General features: G+C 34.3%; 2 protein-coding genes, 1 long non-coding RNA gene and 1 pseudogene across 4 annotated transcripts; 2 read left to right on the top strand and 2 right to left on the bottom strand.

Annotated features, from left to right (window-relative positions):
* The first annotated feature begins 4931 nt into the window (after positions 1 to 4931).
* Positions 4932 to 8339, top strand: LOC144569697 (amino acid-ligase). The gene is made up of 4 exons (XM_078320151.1): positions 4932 to 5312; positions 5652 to 5945; positions 7061 to 7354; positions 7687 to 8339. The coding sequence occupies exons 1-4, from the start codon at positions 4985 to 4987 to the stop codon at positions 8058 to 8060; spliced, it is 1290 nt and encodes a 429-aa protein (XP_078176277.1). The 5' UTR covers positions 4932 to 4984; the 3' UTR covers positions 8061 to 8339.
* Positions 8340 to 10727: 2388 nt separating this feature from the next.
* On the bottom strand, positions 10728 to 12386 carry LOC144569469 (profilin). The gene is made up of 3 exons (XM_078319836.1): positions 12110 to 12386; positions 11365 to 11502; positions 10728 to 11092 (listed from the first exon to the last, which is right to left on the bottom strand). The coding sequence occupies exons 1-3, from the start codon at positions 12230 to 12232 to the stop codon at positions 10958 to 10960; spliced, it is 396 nt and encodes a 131-aa protein (XP_078175962.1). The 5' UTR covers positions 12233 to 12386; the 3' UTR covers positions 10728 to 10957.
* A 1812-nt stretch (positions 12387 to 14198) lies between these two features.
* LOC144569699 (uncharacterized) lies at positions 14199 to 15139 on the top strand. The gene is made up of 2 exons (XR_013516137.1): positions 14199 to 14395; positions 14708 to 15139. It is a non-coding gene; the product is annotated as an uncharacterized LOC144569699 (long non-coding RNA).
* Positions 15140 to 15927: 788 nt separating this feature from the next.
* Positions 15928 to 18116, bottom strand: LOC144569698 (uncharacterized; annotated as a pseudogene). The gene is made up of 4 exons (XR_013516136.1): positions 17988 to 18116; positions 17648 to 17779; positions 16768 to 17004; positions 15928 to 16433 (listed from the first exon to the last, which is right to left on the bottom strand). The product of XR_013516136.1 is annotated as an uncharacterized LOC144569698 (transcript).
* Positions 18117 to 19383: the final 1267 nt, after the last annotated feature.

The raw sequence follows: 19383 nt of genomic DNA, 5'->3' as shown, positions 1-19383 counted from the left end.
TGTAATTATTGTTGCAAAATTGGCCATACCTCATTAGAGTGTAGGTTTAGGAATGGAGACAACAACTCAAATGTTGTTTGGGTTCCTAAAGCTAAACTAGCTTAGATTCATACATAATCTCCCCTAATTTATTCAATTTGCCAAAAATCAAGGGGGAGATTAAACAAGGTATATGTTAGTTACTAACTCAACAATAACTAATATATACTATTGTAGGAATTATTGATTGCATCTCATAAACAAAATGCTTGGATCATTGATAGTTGTTGTTACACACAAATATTATGCGCAATCTAAACTCTGCATAATTATGAAATTCGCTTCCGCTACATACCAATTATGTGTGACAACACTAGTGCCATAAAACTAAGCAAAATAGAAATATTTGTGTTAGTTATGACTCATACATATTGACAACAAAAACCAAATTGCCAATTCTTACAAAAAATTGCTAAATTGTTGGATTTTATGAATTAATGATATAGTAGGGATTTAAATGCAAAAATATCAATTGCTTGACTTGTTTGAATTGCTATATCTTGGAAATTTATTTTTTGATGATTGATATGTATGAGATGTAGGAATTTATATGAATTGTATCAATTGATAACTTGTTAAGGGTTAAATTGCAAAATTGTTGAATGAGTAGAATTGTGTATCTTAGAATCTTGACAAGTTGTGTGATATATTGAAATGCATGAATTGAATTATTTTATATGAATTGATATGCATTGAATTGATTTGTCGATTGATAATCATTGCTTTAAAATTGTGACATTTAAATGGATTTGTAAAATGTTTGACATGAAGTATTAGAGTAATCCCTCAATTTTATCTCATTTGTGAATTATCGTTATTATATTGCTAAATTGAGGGGGAGTGCATATTTTCAGGGGGAGCACCTTCCATGAGTGCTAATTTTTCTCCCTTTCGTCGATTTTCAAAAAAGGGGAGAAATTGGTATACCGAATGCTAGATATGCAAAATAAAAAAAATTTCAAAATTTTCTTGGATTATGCACTTACTTGCATTGTATGTTTTTGCAAATCGCCAAAAGGGGGAGATTGTTGTTCGTACAATAATCTTTTACGTCTATTTGACTAATTTGCAAAAACATACAATTATTGAATTTTACGATTTCTTCTGTTTTAAGATTATGTAGGTTCAAGAAGAGTTGGAATTGCAATGTAATATGCTTGGACTGAAGAAATCACGAAGACTTTTATCAAGAATACAAATTGTAAAATTAGAAGCTTGGTAAAGTAAGTTTGAGGCTATTTTTACAGAGGTAAAACATTAGTAACGTTTATAAAACGTTGTAACGTTTTAATTCTGTCAAAAACACTGAAGTAAAAGCTTGATTAAACTCAGAAACAACTTAAAACGTTGTAACGTTTTAGGAGTGTCAAAACAGCTAAAGCACAGGTGTACATAACAACTTAAATGTTATAACGTTTTAGGATCGTTTATTTCAATGCTAAATTCAAATTTAAAACGTTGTAACGTTTTCATAAAACGTTGTAACGTTTTAATTAAATCTGAGCTTCAAAAATTCTTGTTTTTGATCAAGATTTTACAGAACAAAACGTTATGTAACGTTTTACAATCGTTGTAACGTTTTAGATCGATTAGCTGAGCTGTCAGAAAATTGAAAACCTAAAATCGCATTATAAGATAAAACGTTGTAACGTTTTTAGAAAACGTTGTAACGTTTTAGCTCAATTTGCTCTTTCTGGAGCTGTCTCTATAAATAGAGCAGTGGGGTCTCTTCCCTATTTAATTTAGCCTTCCCTAAACTTCAAAAGAGGCGATTTTCTGAGAGCTTGGTTCCACCATTGTTGATTGAGGTTAAAACTTCAATATCTCTCAATCAATCTCAAACAACCTCAAATCCACTTCACTAATCTCTAATTAGATTATGTTAGAGTGGTCTATTGAGTGTTTCTCTTGTTCTTGAGTAGCTCGTGTGACTTCCCTTGTTTGTAAGGGCTCGCCGGCTCAAACCTCGAGTTGCTCGTGTGACTTCCCTTGGTTGTAAGGGCTCGCCGGCGCTCATCTCTCGTTGGCCGTGACTTCCTGTTTTGTAAGGGCTCACGGTTCACAATTGTAATCCTTTCATATTGGGTAATAGAAAGGCGCACCTAGAAAGAGGTTGCGACGCCCCGGAGACGTAGGCCTTTGTTTTGCCGAACTCCGTTATCATCCCGCGTGTCAATTTCTCTAAACTCATCTCTTTTACTTTTAATTGCAATTTAATTTCAGTTTTCGAGCTAATTAGCGGTGCCCCTTATTACAACAGACTTCTCATTGTCTATTTTTTTTTTAAAATTTGTGTGATAGTAGTTCAAATAATGTCTAACGAGCTAAACGAGCCAACTCGGTCCATCTCGTTGTTGATTCGATCCAATTATGAGCTTATATCCTAGTTTGACCTTTTAATCTCTAACTCATTCGGTTGCCAAAGTAAACCGATTATGAACTGGCTAGTTCGTTACCACCCCTACTTATAACCTTGTTGAAATAAAAACAAGAGAGGCAAAAACTAAAATTAAATAATCTGTTATGGTATTGCAAATTGGGTCAGATCATGCTAAAAATGTGGTTTTAAATTCGCAAAATTTCATAACATATCTTTCTATTTTAAACTCCAGTTCGTAGTTTTAGATTCGCAAAATTTCTCACAGATCGTCTGAAATATGAATAAGATTGAACGGAGAAAAAAAAGTCCCCCCCCCCCTCATATAGTTTGAGTGGTCCCCTACAGGTATTTATGGTGCAGATATATTTGCGAAATTTGGTTGAGAAGATAATTATTTATGTAAAAGTTGTTGAATTTATGGATATAAATACTTTCGTGCAAATGCATAAGTGCATATATATTAACACTTAAAAAAAATTATGTCTTTCAATATAGTTATGGTACGGATACAGTACAGATACTGTAGCATCGCTACTATTATTAACTTCCTTAAATAAATATGTACAAGAATATAATTTTATTTTTAAAATATATAACCGATACGAATATGGATAATCCAGATCCAAGTATTCGGATAGCCGTATTATAAAATTTGAAAATCCATTATTTATCCACTTGACTTTCATAACGGGCTTTAGTTTGGGCCGTCAATTATATCACCGACGAAATCGTTAAAAAAGCTTCATTTCTTCTCGGTGCTTCTTTTCTAAATTACTAGACCAAAATGAATGAGTCTATATGTTACTCCGCATAGCATGATTGGTTCATAATACTGATTAATATTTTTATTTTCAAAATTATAGTGATTGATCTGAATCGTTCAATATAATTTTTATATAAATATATACTTACAGAATGAATTTTATATTTTGTAGAATTCTTTTACTATTTTTTAAGATAGATAAAAAATTACTGTTTTTCTGATGGTTCATAATTTTCACATCAAATGATTTTCTACCTATCTTAAAAACAGTAAAACAATTCTAAAAAAAAAATATAAAATTCAGTCTGCAATTACATATCATATGGGGATCATGTTGAACAGTTCAGATTGACCGTTATAATTTTGAAAATGAAAATATTAATCTGTATTATAGACCAATTTGTGCTATACATAGTACAATATACTCACTCTACCAAAATAGTGCATACTGTATACTTTGAAGTTTGAACCTATGTTGCATGGATACAGATATGGATATTATATTAGATACGATACAAACACAGCGATACGACAATTTTAAAAATTTAGAACACGATATGGCTATTATATAAATTATTTTTATTATTTTAATTATATTACTAATTCAGCACTTATATTATACAATACTTGTATATTTTAACAACTTCGTGGTTTGATTCACGCTGCTAGCAAAATGAGCAATTTTTTGGGTGTTTGTGCAGCTCACGGTACACCTAAGTGGCTAAGTTGTGTGGTGTACGATAGCGGTCCATGGGATTTCACGCTATGTACAGGTATCTGTGGCGTATCAGAGAATATCTATAGCGTATTGGGAAGTATTAGAGCGTATTCGCGGAGTATCGAGTTTGTATAGGATACGTCATGTAAGCCGATACGTCAGTTGGCATATCAGACACATTTTGAAACCGTATTAGATGCATATTCATATGGCGTATCCGTGTCGAGTTCGTACACATGTCGAAACCGTATCAGATACATATCCGTATTCTATACACACCCGATACATAGCTTTGAACTAATTAGCTTAGACTAATATTTCACAAACCTACTCAAAGCGAAAATGAGTTACGTTGTTGTATGCGTTGAATGTATTTTGTGTAAAGGTATTAATTTTAGTATTTAAATTGTATTCGCATTTATGATTTATATCCGTTTTGTTTAATATTCAATTTTTATTCACATATGTTTAATGAGGAGGGATTCGATTGACATATCTTGACATTATATTTTTACAAGTTATTTTTGTAATTTCAAAATCTAAATAATCAATTGAACCGTTTAACATGATATCTATATTAAAATATACTTGGAGATCAAATTTTACGTTTTTTGAAATTTTCTATTATTTATTTAGAATTTTTTGAAATTGTTATTTTTCAATAATCTAGAATTGTCTAAAAATAATAATTTTGTACATATCTTAATAAATACTAAAAAAATTCAACAAATATAAAATTTGATATCCAAACATATTTTAATATAGAAATCATCAACTATTTAAACTTTAAAATTGAAAAAATAACTTATAAAAATATGATATAAATATGTCACTGTAAAATGAATAATTGATGCTCTCATGTTTGATAGTTGATTTATAATTCTATTCGGATCCATCCGTATTTGCATTCAAAATTTTAAAACGAATTCGGATACAGTCTAAATTGTTGTAATATTTGATGATTTTACAGGGTTTTAGTTGTAATATTGTGTTTGTACCTGTCACTTGTTTTTATTTCCTGTTCCTTCTTTCAAACCCCCGCCAGTTTCCAGAACCTCCCCGGCCTCTCTCACACTCTCTCTTCATGCAACCAGAGACCCCCTTCTCTGACATCACCATCCACCTCCGCCGCGACTCCGCTATTCACTTGGTCAGCTCTCCGCCTTCCACCTCAGCCATCACCGTCCCTCTCTCCACTGGGGTGGACCTCGGTTTAGTGGGCCGTGTGCTCCGCCTTGACCCGACCACTGTGCGCCTCAACGGCTACTATGTCAGCCGCTCTGGGCCCAGACACGTGTCGCCTGGTATTTTGTGGGGCCAACTGTTGGATTTCTTTGCACAGAGGGGACTTCCCTGTGGGGGTGGCGTAGGAGATGCCATTGTTGTTCAGGGAAAACATATGGGCTCCACTGGTCAGTTACCTGATATGAGCACTTTATGACTATACTTCAGTTTTATTATTACTTCATGAGTCATTGTGTTGCTTGTTTGATACCAGTACCGGCAGAATGCATGATCTGTACTGTAGTGGTACTTCAAGGACTGTCCATATTTGACGATTATATTAAGTCCTTATTAACCTCATTTATGCAAATAAAATAAATTGTACAGTACCAGCAATGACCTGAATGGTACTATACCAATACAGCCACAAAGGTTTGCAATGCTTGATGAATTGTTAAATATTTAGTACAACCATGATCTAACGGTTAATGAGGGTTTTTGAAATTTATTTTTTGGTTTTAATGCAGACGGGAACCCTTTTCTGAAAAGAAAGTTCTATTCAGAAACTGAGTGCCCTCTTAAGAAGAGAAAGGCAGAAATAAATTGCAAACCAAATAAAAGTGCGACTCTTTCTACCAAGAGAAGTCTAGAATTCCAGTTAGAAGTTGAGAGCCCTCTTAAGAAGAGAAAGCTAGAAGAAAATTACAAATCAAACGAAAATGCTCCTACCAAAAGAAGTCTAAACTCTGATGATGCTTCAGTTACCTTTAAAAAGGTCAAGATAGCAGATTTTAATACTGGTACACAGAAATCCCATACTGGTATGCATCTTTCTCAAGTCTCAAGGTTCACAACCAGAGTATAATGTGCTTGACAGTATACAACATGGAAATTGAAATAAAAGTTAACGAGTTATCAGTTATGGCGAGACATGTTCAGTTAAACAGTAACTTTAGGTTATCATAGAACGTAAGTACTTCTTTTGGCAATGTTAGAAGGTTGTAGCAAACTTTGGAGAGGGTTATGGATGCCTTCAATATTATAAAAATTATAAGGGTGATTCTAGCGTACATTCAAGTTAAGTACATCCTCAGTCTTAAGCATATATCCCATGACTAAAATATAAACATGAGAGATATAACAATTTTCCTTCTGTTTTCTGGACAAGGGTATTTTCATCTGTCTACTTAATATATATGCGGATTAATCAGAGATCAAGCATTTTATATTAAAAATAGACTAAGTAATGATTTTGTGATACTAATATCCTTGTATAAAAGATACTCAATTTGATACTGTTATTGGAAATGGCTTTTCTACCCTTTAGAAATGAACAACTATGATTTAGGATTTATGCTAAGACCATAAGACAGCATGTACCTTAAAGTTTGAAACTTTTAATGCACACCAGAATTATTCGAATTATGAAATGAAGCAATGTGTACTTTTTAACAATAACAAAGGGGTCATTTTTCGTTGATTTGCTTTAAATAAATAGCGTTGGACTCAACCCTGAGTTCCTGACCCAGCCCGATAAAGATGATCTGATCGGGCCAACCTAGAAATTGGGTCAAGAACAGCAAACAATCTTTTTAGTTTGAAATAATACTCTATTTGTAGTGATTAGCATCTAAATTCTGTATTTATTCTAACTAAACTCTCCAATGTTTGTTATGGTGCTTTGATAAGGAAGCACATTCCAAGAAAGCCAGAAAGAGAAACAAAAGGGAAAAAAGAACATCAAACTTCTCCTTGTTTTCTATTATAGTTTTGAGTCATATCTCTAAATTTCAGCTGTATAGCACTTAATTTGCAAGTGTGTATTCCATGCAATGATTCTATACATGAGATATTACATGGTTTTATAGGTTAAAATATAGAACCTTCTCTAACTATGTCCACTCTTTCTCTCTCTCTCTCTGTGTGATGCAACCAGCGAGCACTTCTCATGTCCCAATTTACCTCTGCCTTGACTCTTCTGTTGGCTTTTGCGGTGCTTCACCTCCCAACTGCACCATCACCATCTCCCTCTCATCTTCTGTTGACCTCAGCTTAGTTGGAAGGATGCTTGGGCTTGACCCAAATACAATGCGCCTCAATGGGTACTATGTGAGCCGCATTGGGCCCCACTATGTGTCACCTGGACTTTCATGGGGTCCTCTGTTGGATTTTTTTGCACAGAGGAGACTCCCATGTGGGAGTGAAATACAAGATGCCATTGTTGTACAGGGTAAGTAGGGGAAGTATGTGGGCCTAACAGGTCAGTTACCTGACTTGTCATGGGCATCTTTTTTACTCTCTGTAACTTTGTTAGTCAAATTTGATGCTTGTCAGGTGCTGGTATAGATGCTAGACATGATTGGTTACGGTGCATGTGCCAATCTTTGACTGCATAGATTCAATATTATAGTAAGGTTTAATTAAGCCTCAGTTATGAAAGGGATCAAAATTCAACACAATACTATGGTATGGGCATGGACCTGACTGGTCAATAGCAATTGTATTGCAAACCTTGATGTTGATAGAAGTGTTTGTAATTGATGGTTTTTGGTTCTAATGCAGATGTTAGCCTCTTTCTAAAGAGAAAAATCAGGTTAGGAACTGAGTGCCTTCTAAAGAAGAGAAAAGTAACAAATTACAAATCAAATGAAAGTGTGGGTCATCATATCAAGAGAATTATAAATTCTGATGATATCCAAGATTCCTTCAAGAGGACGAAGATAGCCGATTCCAGTACCAGTGCACAGAAATCAAATGAAATAAATTACAAATCAAATGAAAGTGTGGGTCATCATATCAAGAGAATTATAAATTCTGATGATATCCAAGATTCCTTCAAGAGGACGAAGATAGCCGATTCCAGTACCAGTGAAATCCCGCACCAGTATTCATGTCTCTCATGCCCCAAACCTTGTAATCATGGCAATTTGAAATAAAACAATTGCAAGTTATGATGCCATGCGTTTAGTAAAATGCTGTAACTGTAGGTTTATTTTATTAGCTAATAATTGTAATTGGTGAATTGTGCCTTTTAGCCGCTGTAATTATGCACTTAATTGTCGGTGCTTGTCTTTTAAAGATTTTTTTTTTTTTTTTTTTTCTCTTGAGGAGCTTCAGTTCCTTTTATATGGCTTGTTGCTTCGTTTGATTTTCTCATCTCTCAACACAAAAGAAGGCACAAACTGATCTTTAAGCTATAGTTTATTTCTTCTTCATCAGAGCTTAATTAAACAAGGTTTAGATTCAAAATGAAGCACTGTAGAAAGGATAATTAATTTTTTTGTGATTCTTAGTGTATATTTATATTCATTATTGCTGCTATGCATTATGGGCCTTGTATGATATTTGATAATGTTTGGTACATTGGACAACTCACCTAAAGCAATCTGCATCGCCTCAGATATGACCATTTACCAAACTGATTAAAAAAATAATTGAGAGTCAAAATCAAATAGATGTATAAATTAATTACCCAACAAGACAAATGACGAAGCTGGGAACCCCTGGATCGGTTTTCTTAAACCTGCTATTTGGTCGATGAATGTCAAAAATCAGATTAGCTGCACCTATATGCAATTCCTCTACCCGACCTGCTATCAAATCTTGATCTGTATTAGCTGTGAGATATGAATTAGAGTTTACTTTATCAAATTTTAAGCTCCAAGGCTGGCCATGTCTCCCGACTACATACTCCAATGATTCCAGATACAATCATCTCATACCTTAGAATTCCCATGAATGCGTATTCTCATGTGAGAGAAACAATCATCTCATATTTTAGAATTCAAGATATAAATAAAATATTAATGACACAAACATAATCCATATTAAATGTTTTATTTTGATTACGTCCAATTCCCTGATCTCCATCAGGTATCCATTTAATTAGATTGACAACTCCTTGTCATATGATTTGCAGAACATAATCATCATCTAATCTAAGTGCTAATCTTATGCCAGTAATTAATGTTCCTTGTTAATTACCAAGTCTAGGGACACTTTAGAGTATTCATTAACTCATGTATAGAGTTCTACAATTCCAAGTCCTCAACCTGAATGATCTATATGTAATGAAATACTTAAGGAACAAAATGATAAACAAATTATCCAATTACATGAACAAAACTTAGAATACAATCATCCTATGATTGGCTTCTAGATCACAACACTAACAGTTTCTAGATCTGCCCTTAACCTAGTTTGTTACTGTGTCGGACCTACCCTACGGGGTCGTTCGGCAACAAAGGATTAAGAGTGAAGGATTAAGAGCTTAAGGAGCGCTAAGGAACCGATGTTCGGTTGTCTTAATCCGTGGGTAAAGGCTAAGGAAGCTAAAGGAATTGGAATATGGTAAAATAAAAAATTACTAATGATAGAATAAATTTTCTATTGATTAAATTGTAAAATTACTAATTTTTTGTAATAAACAAAAAATTACTAATGATAGAACAAGTTATTATGATTATCATTAGTAATTTTCTATATAAAATTACTAATGATAGAACAAGTTATCATTAGTAATGATAGAACAAGTTAGCTCTATCAGTAGAAAATTTTCTAGTAATGATAATTACTAATTTATTTTATCATTAGTAATTTTACAATAATTTTTTGTATCATTAACCAAGTTAACAAGTTAGCTCTGTAAATAAACACAAACCTATCAATGATAATTATTATCTCTAGTAATTTTGTACAAATTTTTTTTTGTTTATTACAAAAAATTACTAGAGATAATAGAAGACTGATTTACAGAGCTAACTTGTTCTAATGACAATTACTAGAGATAATTATTTTTTGTACAAATAAAAAATTACTAATGATATAATAAGATTAATTTTGTTATAAGGTAATTTTTTTTCCTGCATGGCCCTACTTTGGAAGACCAACTCAGTATTGCCTAGAAGAGACCTTTATAGAAGCTTGGCTGCCATAATGGACATTAGAATGTCTACAACATCACAGTACAACAATGTGGATGCTATATCGGCAATAGTAGACTCTTCATGAAGCGAGCTATATTGGTAACATCCCAATCCCAATTCGTGATATGGAGAGAAAGATGTGCAAGAATATTTAGAGACTCTACTAACCGAATACAAGATCTGTTGGACTGAGTAGAGGAGCAATGGAAATATAGCATGGCGAGATATATCAAGACAAAATACTGGAAGACGATGAAGAAAATGAAGACAACGATCCAAGGCCAGGGTATAACATTAGAGCACAATGAAGATTTAATTTTAATTTAATTTTGTTTTTCGAATCTTTTATTTTATTTCCTCTTTAGCTCAAATGTTTTGAACTTCTTTCTTTGCCATTGTAGTTACAAAACCCTTGTAACTTCTTTACCATAATATAACTAAATAGGGGCATGATCCTTATTTTTCTTAAAAAAAAAAAAACTCAGCATTGCAGTGCAACAACATACAACAGCACAAATGCAAACTCTCAAGCAAATTAGTTGTCTGAATATTTTTAATTAATTGGGCCAATATTAAGATATGAAACTGAATTGACTGGGAACAAGGACATCTCCAAGTACTGAAAAATATAGTTAGGCTGTTTAGATATTGCTTATATATCAACACTATATATGACAATTAATGCAGAAGCATCAACATATATAATATTCAATGAAAGAAGAGGACAGTTAATATGCAATTACAACTGAGAACTTGTCAAAACACACAACTAATTGGTGTTGTTCTCGTAAAACTTGCTCAAAAATGCAACAACAAAAAAAGAAATAAAAGTAAAGATATGACAACCCCCTGTCAAAGCTATAAAGGCGGTCGAAGAAATTTTCTTTTTATTTGGAAAAATAATACTTTTAGAGGTCCTGCTCGTAGAGGTAGTCGCCAAGCCTCTCCACAACCATGTTGCATTGCCCAGGTGTCATCGGCTCTTCATAAACACCCATAATCAGGGCTTGGTTCGTCTTTTTCACGCACACACCACCAGATCCCTAAAACCGAAACCAATAATTGAATTAGATAAAATAAAATAAGCCTGAGTACAATGAAAAATTGGAAATTATTCTCTAAACTCAAGTTGAGTACTATTGATTAGAAAAACAGTATCACTTCGGTGTATGCACGAAAAGAAGATCATTTTTTTTGTTTTTTGCAAGGAAAGAATTCCATACTTTGAAGGGGTTCACATGTCACTTTGAGACCTTAACGGCATTGTAGTTTGTAGATGATGTAATTTTTCAAAATTGAAAACCAAATGAAGTACCTTCTTTCCACGAATAACTGCACCGGGCTCCCCCTGGATGACCATGTACTTGGCCCCACCGAGAAACAACCCAGTTGGTGCAAGTGACCCAGGTTCATCAAAGTCCTTCACTATAGCTGCTATCTCCTCTGGTTTAAACTGCACGTTAGAATACCATTACCATGGTTAATCATCTCCAAAAGGCTTTACATATAATGTGTATCTTGTATACATATCTCAGCAAAATATTTTTTGATGATCATTCTAGCTCTGTTTTAATACTCTTTCAAAATGATAGAACGAGGGAACCTACGGTAATACTTTAGTGAATTTTTTGAGGATTATGTCTATATATGTTACCCACATATTCAAGGCAATAAGCAACTTTTTGAAGTACTTTAAAGTGAAAAAAATTCAGTGGGTAATATACTGTGGAGACATGTAAGTCGGAACGAGAATTTTATTCTAAGAGGTCGATTTGAAATAAATAAAAAAGTGTCTATCTTCACAAGTTTCACTTGATATAAAAATTAAAGCAGCGATATGCTTTATGGAGTGCATTAATATCTCGACCAAATACTTAAAAATAGGTTTCTGAAGTTATCAAATTTATTCCAAAAATCACAGCATCAGTCGATCAGATCATCATCGATCCAGTTATATTGGATCCACATTTCTACACAGAAAGGTCGGATGGAGCGGAACAAACTTCCAATCGTCACCCAATCTAAAAGAGAAGGAAAGGTGATGCATGGATGGTGAATACCTGAGGGAAGGCGGTGCTTTGGGCCCAGACAGAGCCATCCTGGCCGAGGATCGCTGCTGCAGTGAGATGCTGACCATCGATCTCGCACATGAGATGATCATCGACGTATGATTGCCACGACATCTTTTCTCTCTTCCTTTTCTTTTTCCTTCTTCTCTTTCCTTTGCTTCTCTTATTTCTTGTGTATGTAATGCCTCGGTGTATCGCTCATTTGAATACTATTTAAATAGGGTTTTTCTCTCCTTAGGTAACAAATTGCAGGGCCATGAGAGGCGGAGAGTGAATCACTGGTGCGTCGCCACTTCTTCTCCTAATAATATACTGTTGAGAAATAGGATATCAGGCAGAAGATCATCATAGGCCGGTTTAGGAAATAGGTCAGCTAGCATCCAAATTACAGTTGCTAGAGCTAAATTAGGTACCTAGCTAATTAAATCCTTGTAATTAGGCAACATCCAGAATCCATCATATTAGGAAATTGTATAACGGCTATATTCACAAACAACCTATATATGTACAGCCAATGTAATAGAACAGATATCAATATACAAATTCATTTTCATCATCGCTTTCTAAAACATTTCATATATGCTAGGCTCGGTGTACTAGGAAAGCACGCAGCCGGTCCCATATATCGATGTACGTAGGTGTATTAAACCAAGTTCATGTAAAACATTGACCTCTTATTCTTTTTTCCGATAAAATATAGTTCATGAACTTGGTTTGGATACAAAACAACGCTCCGGTCTCTTTAGAGTTAAAAAGTGGGCATTTTATCGTCAGTAAGTTACTAAGTTAGTACCTGTTGTATATTGCTGTTGTGTTCCAAGTGTTAGAGGTAAATTGAACAGTAATGGATGACTGGCCCGCAACATCGCCTTTGATAACGGACTCGATGCACTGAAAAGAAGATTTAAAGGTGGTGATGCGGATGCCTGTACAAGCTCCAGCAGTTAAAAGAAAAGAGGGGCGAGGGACCACATCATTACCTGGGTGCGGGTCCCATTGACAGGTTTGTGCTTATTTACAGAGCTAGCTTGTTAACTTGGTTAATGATAGAATAAATTATTTGTAAAATTACTAATGATAGAATAAATTATTGTAATTACTGATAACTAATGATAGAATAAATTTACAAAAAATTAGTAATTTTCTATATAAATTATTTTATAGAAATTAATTAGTAATTTTATATAGAAAATTACTAATGATAATTACTAATTTTATATAGAACAAGGTTGTCTATCATTAGTAATAATTTTTTGTTTATTACAAAAAATTACTAAAATAAAGTGGGTATTTTATTAAGTTGTCTATGTGTCATTAGTAATTACTAATGATAGAATAAATTACTAATGATAATTACTTAATTTTATTCTATCATTAGTTATCAGTTTTATTATTACTTCACGAGTCAATGTGGTGCTTGTTTGATACCAGTACCGGCAGAATCCATGATCTGTACCGGCAGAATCCATGATCTTCATGAAGCAATGTGTACTTTTTAACAATAACAAAGGGGTCATTTTTCGTTGATTTGCTTTAAATAAATTGCATTGGACTCAACCCTGAGTTCCTGACCTAGCCCAATAAAGATGATCTGATTGGGCCAACCTAGAAATTGGGTCAAGAACTGCAAACAATCTTTTTAGTTTCAAATAATACTCTATCTGTAATGATTAGCATCTAAATTCTGTATTTATTCTAACTAAACTCTCCAATGTTTGTTATGGTGCTTTGATAAGGAAGCACATTCCAAGAAAGCCAGAAAGAGAAACAAAAGGGAGAAAAGAACATCAAACTTATCCTTGTTTTCTATTATGGTTTTGAGTCATATCTCTAATTTCAGCTGTATAGCACTTAATTTGCAAAGGTGTATTCCATGCAATGATTCTATACACGAGATATTACATGGTTTTTTAGGTTAAAGTATAGAACTTTCTCTAACTATGTCCACTCTTTCTCTCTCTCTCTCTCTGTGATGAAACCAGCGAGCACTTCTCATGTCCCAATTTACCTCCGCCTTGACTCTTCTGTTGGCTTTTGCGGTGCTTCACCTCCCAACTGCACCATCAGGCTTAGTTGGAAGGATGCTTGGGCTTGACACAAATACAATGCGCCTCAATGGGTACTATGTGAGCCGCATTGGGCCCCACTATGTGTCGCCTGGACTTTCGTGGGGTCCTCTGTTGGATTTTTTTGCACAGAGGAGACTCCCATGTGGGAGTGAAATACAAGATGCCATTGTTGTACAGGGTAAGTAGGGGAAGTATGTGGGCCTAACAGGTCAGTTACCTGATTTGTCATGGGCATATATTTTACTCTCTGTAACTTTGTTAGTCAAATTTGATGCTTGTCAGGTGCTGGTATAGATGCAAGACATGATTGGTTACGGTCGGTGCATGTGCCAATCTTTGACTGCATAGTTTCAATATTATAGTAAGGTTTAATTAAGCCTGAGTTATGAACTGGATCAAAATTCAACACAATAGTATGGTATGGGCATGGACCTGACTGGTCAATAGCAATAGTATTGCAAACCTTGACGTTGATGTTGATAGAAGTGTTTGTAATTGATGGTTTTTGGTTCTAATGCAGATGTTAGCCTCTTTCTAAAGAGAAAAATCAGGTTAGGAACTGAGTGCCTTCTAAAGAAGAGAAAAGTAACAAATTACAAATCAAATGAAAGTGTGGGTCATCATATCAAGAGAATTATAAACTCTGATGATATCCAAGATTCCTTCAAGAGGACGAAGATAGCCGATTCCAGTACCAGTGCACAGAAATCCCGCACCAGTATTCATGTCTCTCATGCCCCAAACCTTGTAATCATGGCTATTTGAAATAAAACAATTGCAAGTTATGATGCCATGCGTTTAGTAAAATGTTGTAACTGTAGGTTTATTTTATTAGCTGATAATTGTAATTGGTGAATTGTGCCTTTAATGCCGCTGTAATTATGCACTTAATTATTGGTGCTTGTCTTTTTAAGATTTTTTTTTTTCTCTTGAGGAGCTTCAGTTCCTTTTATATGGCTTGTTGCCTCGTTTTGATTTTCTCATGTCTCAACACAAAAGAAGGCACAAACTGTTCTTTAAACTATAGTTTATTTCTTCTTCATCAGAGCTTAATTAAACAAGGTCAAGATTCAAAATGAAGCACTGTAGAAAGTTGAATTTTTTTTTTTTGGGTGATTCTTAGTGTATATTCATTATTGCTGCTATGCATTATGGTTCTATGATATTTGATAATGTTTGACACATTGGACAACTCACCTAAAGCAATCTGCATCGCCTCAGATATGTATTACGGGTCTTCTATGATACTATGAGATGCTTATTCCAGAGACCAGAGATGCAGCTCCCTATTGAAACAAAACTGAAATAACAGTTGGTTGGCGAAGACGAATGCTTCTTAAGAAGACAGTTTACCAACAGTTTTGATACTATGAAGTTTTTATACTTCCCAATTAAGAGAGATTATTATCTAAACCTTGTCCTGACAACCCTTTCTTCACTTCCCCACCACTTGGAACCTATCCACGTTTTGAAACAGCCGAAGACATCTCGTCTCTTCTTTGCACAGGAATTAATTCGTGAAGATTTTGATAGCAGCCGGAGTGCAAAACTGAAATTTTAGGTTTTTGCCATCGTATCATATATTATACCCATTCAAAAGTATTAAATGTTATCATGCAGCTAAATTTTAATAGAATTTTATATTATTTAAAAAAATTTCCGTAGCAGTATTCACAAATTCTCCCAACCGGGCAGTTTAATTTAGTATTACTTTATCAAAACAACAGCAATATATGTATATTTCAGCTTCCCAAACACATAAATAAATAGAAAGCAAAAGTAGAGCTTCACAACTGAGTCCCCATTCGTCAGATAATTTACCACTAGATGAAAAATTCAGTCATTCATCTGCCTTGAGATCCCTGCATAAAGAATCCACATCCACTAGATAATTGAGTGCAATCTGACAAAATTCAAGCCATTTGTCTGCCTTGATATCCATACATGCATGGATCTCAAAGTTTGATGAACACTGGTAAATTATCAAGTAGTGGTTGGGTATCAGAGACGATATGGCTCTTTGTGAGGTTTCTATTCTTGCTTTTAAAATACAACACAAGTACTATCACCTCATTTTCCTACTGAAAAGATGAAAAAGGAATACAAGTCAAGGCAAGACCGGAAGAGAAACTTTGGACAAGGAAAAGAAGCTGACATTGTCGTGATTAACATGACAAAATTTAAGAGGAACTGATTTGCATCTCCTCTCCAGATCCTCTATTTCTTTTCTACTTGGGGGCCTATCCCTAGAAAATATGAGTTCAATAACAAATCATATCAATGTCAGTCACTAAATTAACACAACTCATCAAATAGGCTCAAAACACCCAAATCTTAAAATAGAACCAAGTGTGGAGATAGAAAGAGAGGTTGCTTATTTTGCTATATACTAACCATATACTGAAACAAATTCCAACTGTATAACAACATAGATACCTAATTCTACTGTACAGTACATTACAGCTTGCGTAAGCTTGTATAAGATATAAATGACCAAGCACTATAACAAGGTGGCTCCATGGACCAAACTGATTAAAAAAATAATTGAGTCAAAATCAAATAGATGTATAAATTAATTACCCAACAAGACAAATGACGAAGCTGGGAACCCCTGGATCGGTTTTCTTAAACCTGCTATTTGGTCGATGAATGTCAAAAATCAGATTAGCTGCACCTATATGTAATTCCTCTACCTGACCTGCTATCAAATCTGGATCTGTATCAGCAGTGAGATATGAATTAGAGTTTACTTTATCAAGTTTTAAGCTCCAAGGCTGGTCATGTCTCCCGACTACATACCCCAATGATTTCAGGTGCCTGAAAGTGTTAAAATTACAAAAAAAAAAAAAAAAATTGTCTCTGTATGGGTTGTAAGACGATAAAAGTTTATATATTGTAATTTCTCGTAGGTTAAAATCATCAAACAAAAAAATTAGAACCCTAAATTGGATCCAATTGTGATATGATGTTAATTTAGCAGAAATAAAGTAGATATCCGAGCCAGATAATGGAATCACAGAAACTTAATCCAAATACAATTCTATAATGCTTGCAGATAGTTGGCTTGTTTCACAATGTCTAGTTTTAGACAGTCGAGAAATGACAAATAAAATTTAAGCAATAAACATATTACGCTTGAGGCTTCTAATTATGGTTTCATATTGTTGAGAAAGTATCAGGTAACATACACATGTTGAGAAAGTATCAGGTAATCATATTAATTCAGAGTTATATCATATTAATTCAGAGTTATATCATATTCAGGATAGAATTATAATATTTCATTGGAGCTTAATCTAGTAATTAAAACAGCTATTGCACATTTGTACATTCTTGATTTATTTAGTTCTCAACTTGGCTCGATTCAATGAACCAAGGATCTTAATCAGAATTCTAGTACCAGTGTGGAACAGAATACATTTAAAGCATAAATCCTCATCTCATAAAAAGGGTACCATACCGATAAGCCTCAAAAGAATCCCAGGTGCAGCCATACCGCTTGTTGGCACACTTTCTAAAAATATCCTTCAGATCCATTATATTATTATCTCCTTCATCAAGGAGCACTAGTGCTCCTATTTGAGCCAAAAACCTGTAATAATTGATCATGCAAAAGATCATAGATAATAAGATTGCGGATTACCACAGAATTTTAGGTCTATGTATTATTGTACTGTCCCAGTCACCAGTATTAGACCTTTACCGGCACAAACAATGTCTATTAACGTGCAGAGCAGTATTTCTAAAGTGTAAAAAATAAAACAAAAAGAGAAAAAATTGTTAGGAATAGTAACACTTACCCAACTTCTTCAATAATGACAATAGAGCTTGCTATTGCGAATTACACCAGTAGTGCCCCACAGGCTACCTTTCTTCTCTATCACTTCCCCCATCCCAATTTCTTCTATCCACCTAGCTATTGACACCTCTGTCCTTTTCTTAATCAAATTGACACCAATTAGTATGAAATAGCAAAATATACAATTTCAACCTTTTCCGAGGGCTATTTTATAAACCATAAGTATTGGTTGGTTTGGGTAGAATGGTAACCTGATTTGGGTTTTGGGAAGAGAAGAATTGCTAGAATTCGGAGAAGAAGGTAGAAAGGGGTTGAAGTGGTGTTCTTCCTACTCGTCTTCCAGAAAATAAATAGTTTTTCTGTTGTTGATTTCTCTCCTCTTGGTTCTCTGCTCTTTCTTTTCCCTTTCTTCGTCTCCTAGTCTCTCCTTCCATTTTACACACTTCGCCATCGCCATCCATGGCTGCTTGCTCTTCCACTTCAAGCTCAAGCTGCTCTCTCTGTTTCTGTTTCTGTTTCGAGAGGAAAAAGCGGGTGGGTCTGTATCCTCTCCGATATTGTGCTCTATACAAATACAATTACAATTAGCTCCCAGCCGGCCAATTCGGGCCAAACCACCAATGGGAATTTGCTTTGCTGCCTATTGTAGGTATAAGGGTCGTTTTAAGATTTGTGTTTTAAGTTATAACTGATGGCTCAAATCTCATTATACTCAGTCAGGTATACTAATTAGGGCTGCTAATGAGCGGGTTTCAGTCCATAACCGACCCGTATCGTAATTTGAATGATAAATGCCCAGTTCATAACCGGCCCGAACTTGAGGGAGGAACTTTTGACCATGTTCAGTCCATCCAACTTGGATCATTACATACCCCATGTTCAAACTGGCCCTGTTCAGACAAAAATAGATGGACAACTAATGGCTGTCCATTGGACAACCAACGGGCTTTGTATGGACAACATATATGGACAATTAATTGGTTTGACTGATGACGAAACATGTTATATCTTTGGAAATTTTACACAACAGAAACTTAAATGAGAAACTTAAATATAGAAGAAAGATAAATTGAAGCAATCTTCAATACTAATATCCCAACATAAACTTAAATTCATTCAATACTAATATCCCAACAGAAACTTAAATTCATTCAATACTATATAATTGGTACAATTATTTAAGTACCCCTGACCTATACCATATGCAACTTCCAACTACAAAATCCAACTATAAAGTTTTTTATGCTAAACTAAAATTTTACCAGAGAAAAACTAAAAATATAACTTTAAACTGACCTAATTAGAAAACTAACTAGATCCAGTTCTAATTAAGCACAAAAACCCAACCAAACCAAACCAGAGTAGAGAGAGGCGGGGTGCATCTATTTTCCAATCTG

Source organism: Carex rostrata, chromosome 18 (assembly GCF_964058835.1).
Source record: "Carex rostrata chromosome 18, lpCarRost1.2, whole genome shotgun sequence".
Classification (NCBI taxonomy): Eukaryota; Viridiplantae; Streptophyta; class Magnoliopsida; order Poales; family Cyperaceae; genus Carex; species Carex rostrata.
Note: the sequence above shows the minus strand (reverse complement) of the source record. Positions and strands in the feature narration are given on the sequence as shown.

Bases quoted from the DNA above. Each gene is read 5' to 3' on its own strand.
- LOC144569697 (XM_078320151.1), top strand. From the start codon at position 4,985: ATGCAACCAGAGACCCCCTTCTCTGACATCACCATCCACCTCCGCCGC. The intron at 5,313-5,651 runs GTCAGTTACCTG...GTTTTAATGCAG, and splicing joins AAAACATATGGGCTCCACTG to ACGGGAACCCTTTTCTGAAA. The intron at 5,946-7,060 runs GTATGCATCTTT...TGATGCAACCAG, and splicing joins TACACAGAAATCCCATACTG to CGAGCACTTCTCATGTCCCA.
- LOC144569469 (XM_078319836.1), bottom strand. From the start codon at position 12,232: ATGTCGTGGCAATCATACGTCGATGATCATCTCATGTGCGAGATCGAT. The intron at 11,503-12,109 runs GTATTCACCATC...TCTAACGTGCAG, and splicing joins AAAGCACCGCCTTCCCTCAG to TTTAAACCAGAGGAGATAGC. The intron at 11,093-11,364 runs GTACTTCATTTG...TTTCGGTTTTAG, and splicing joins CAGTTATTCGTGGAAAGAAG to GGATCTGGTGGTGTGTGCGT.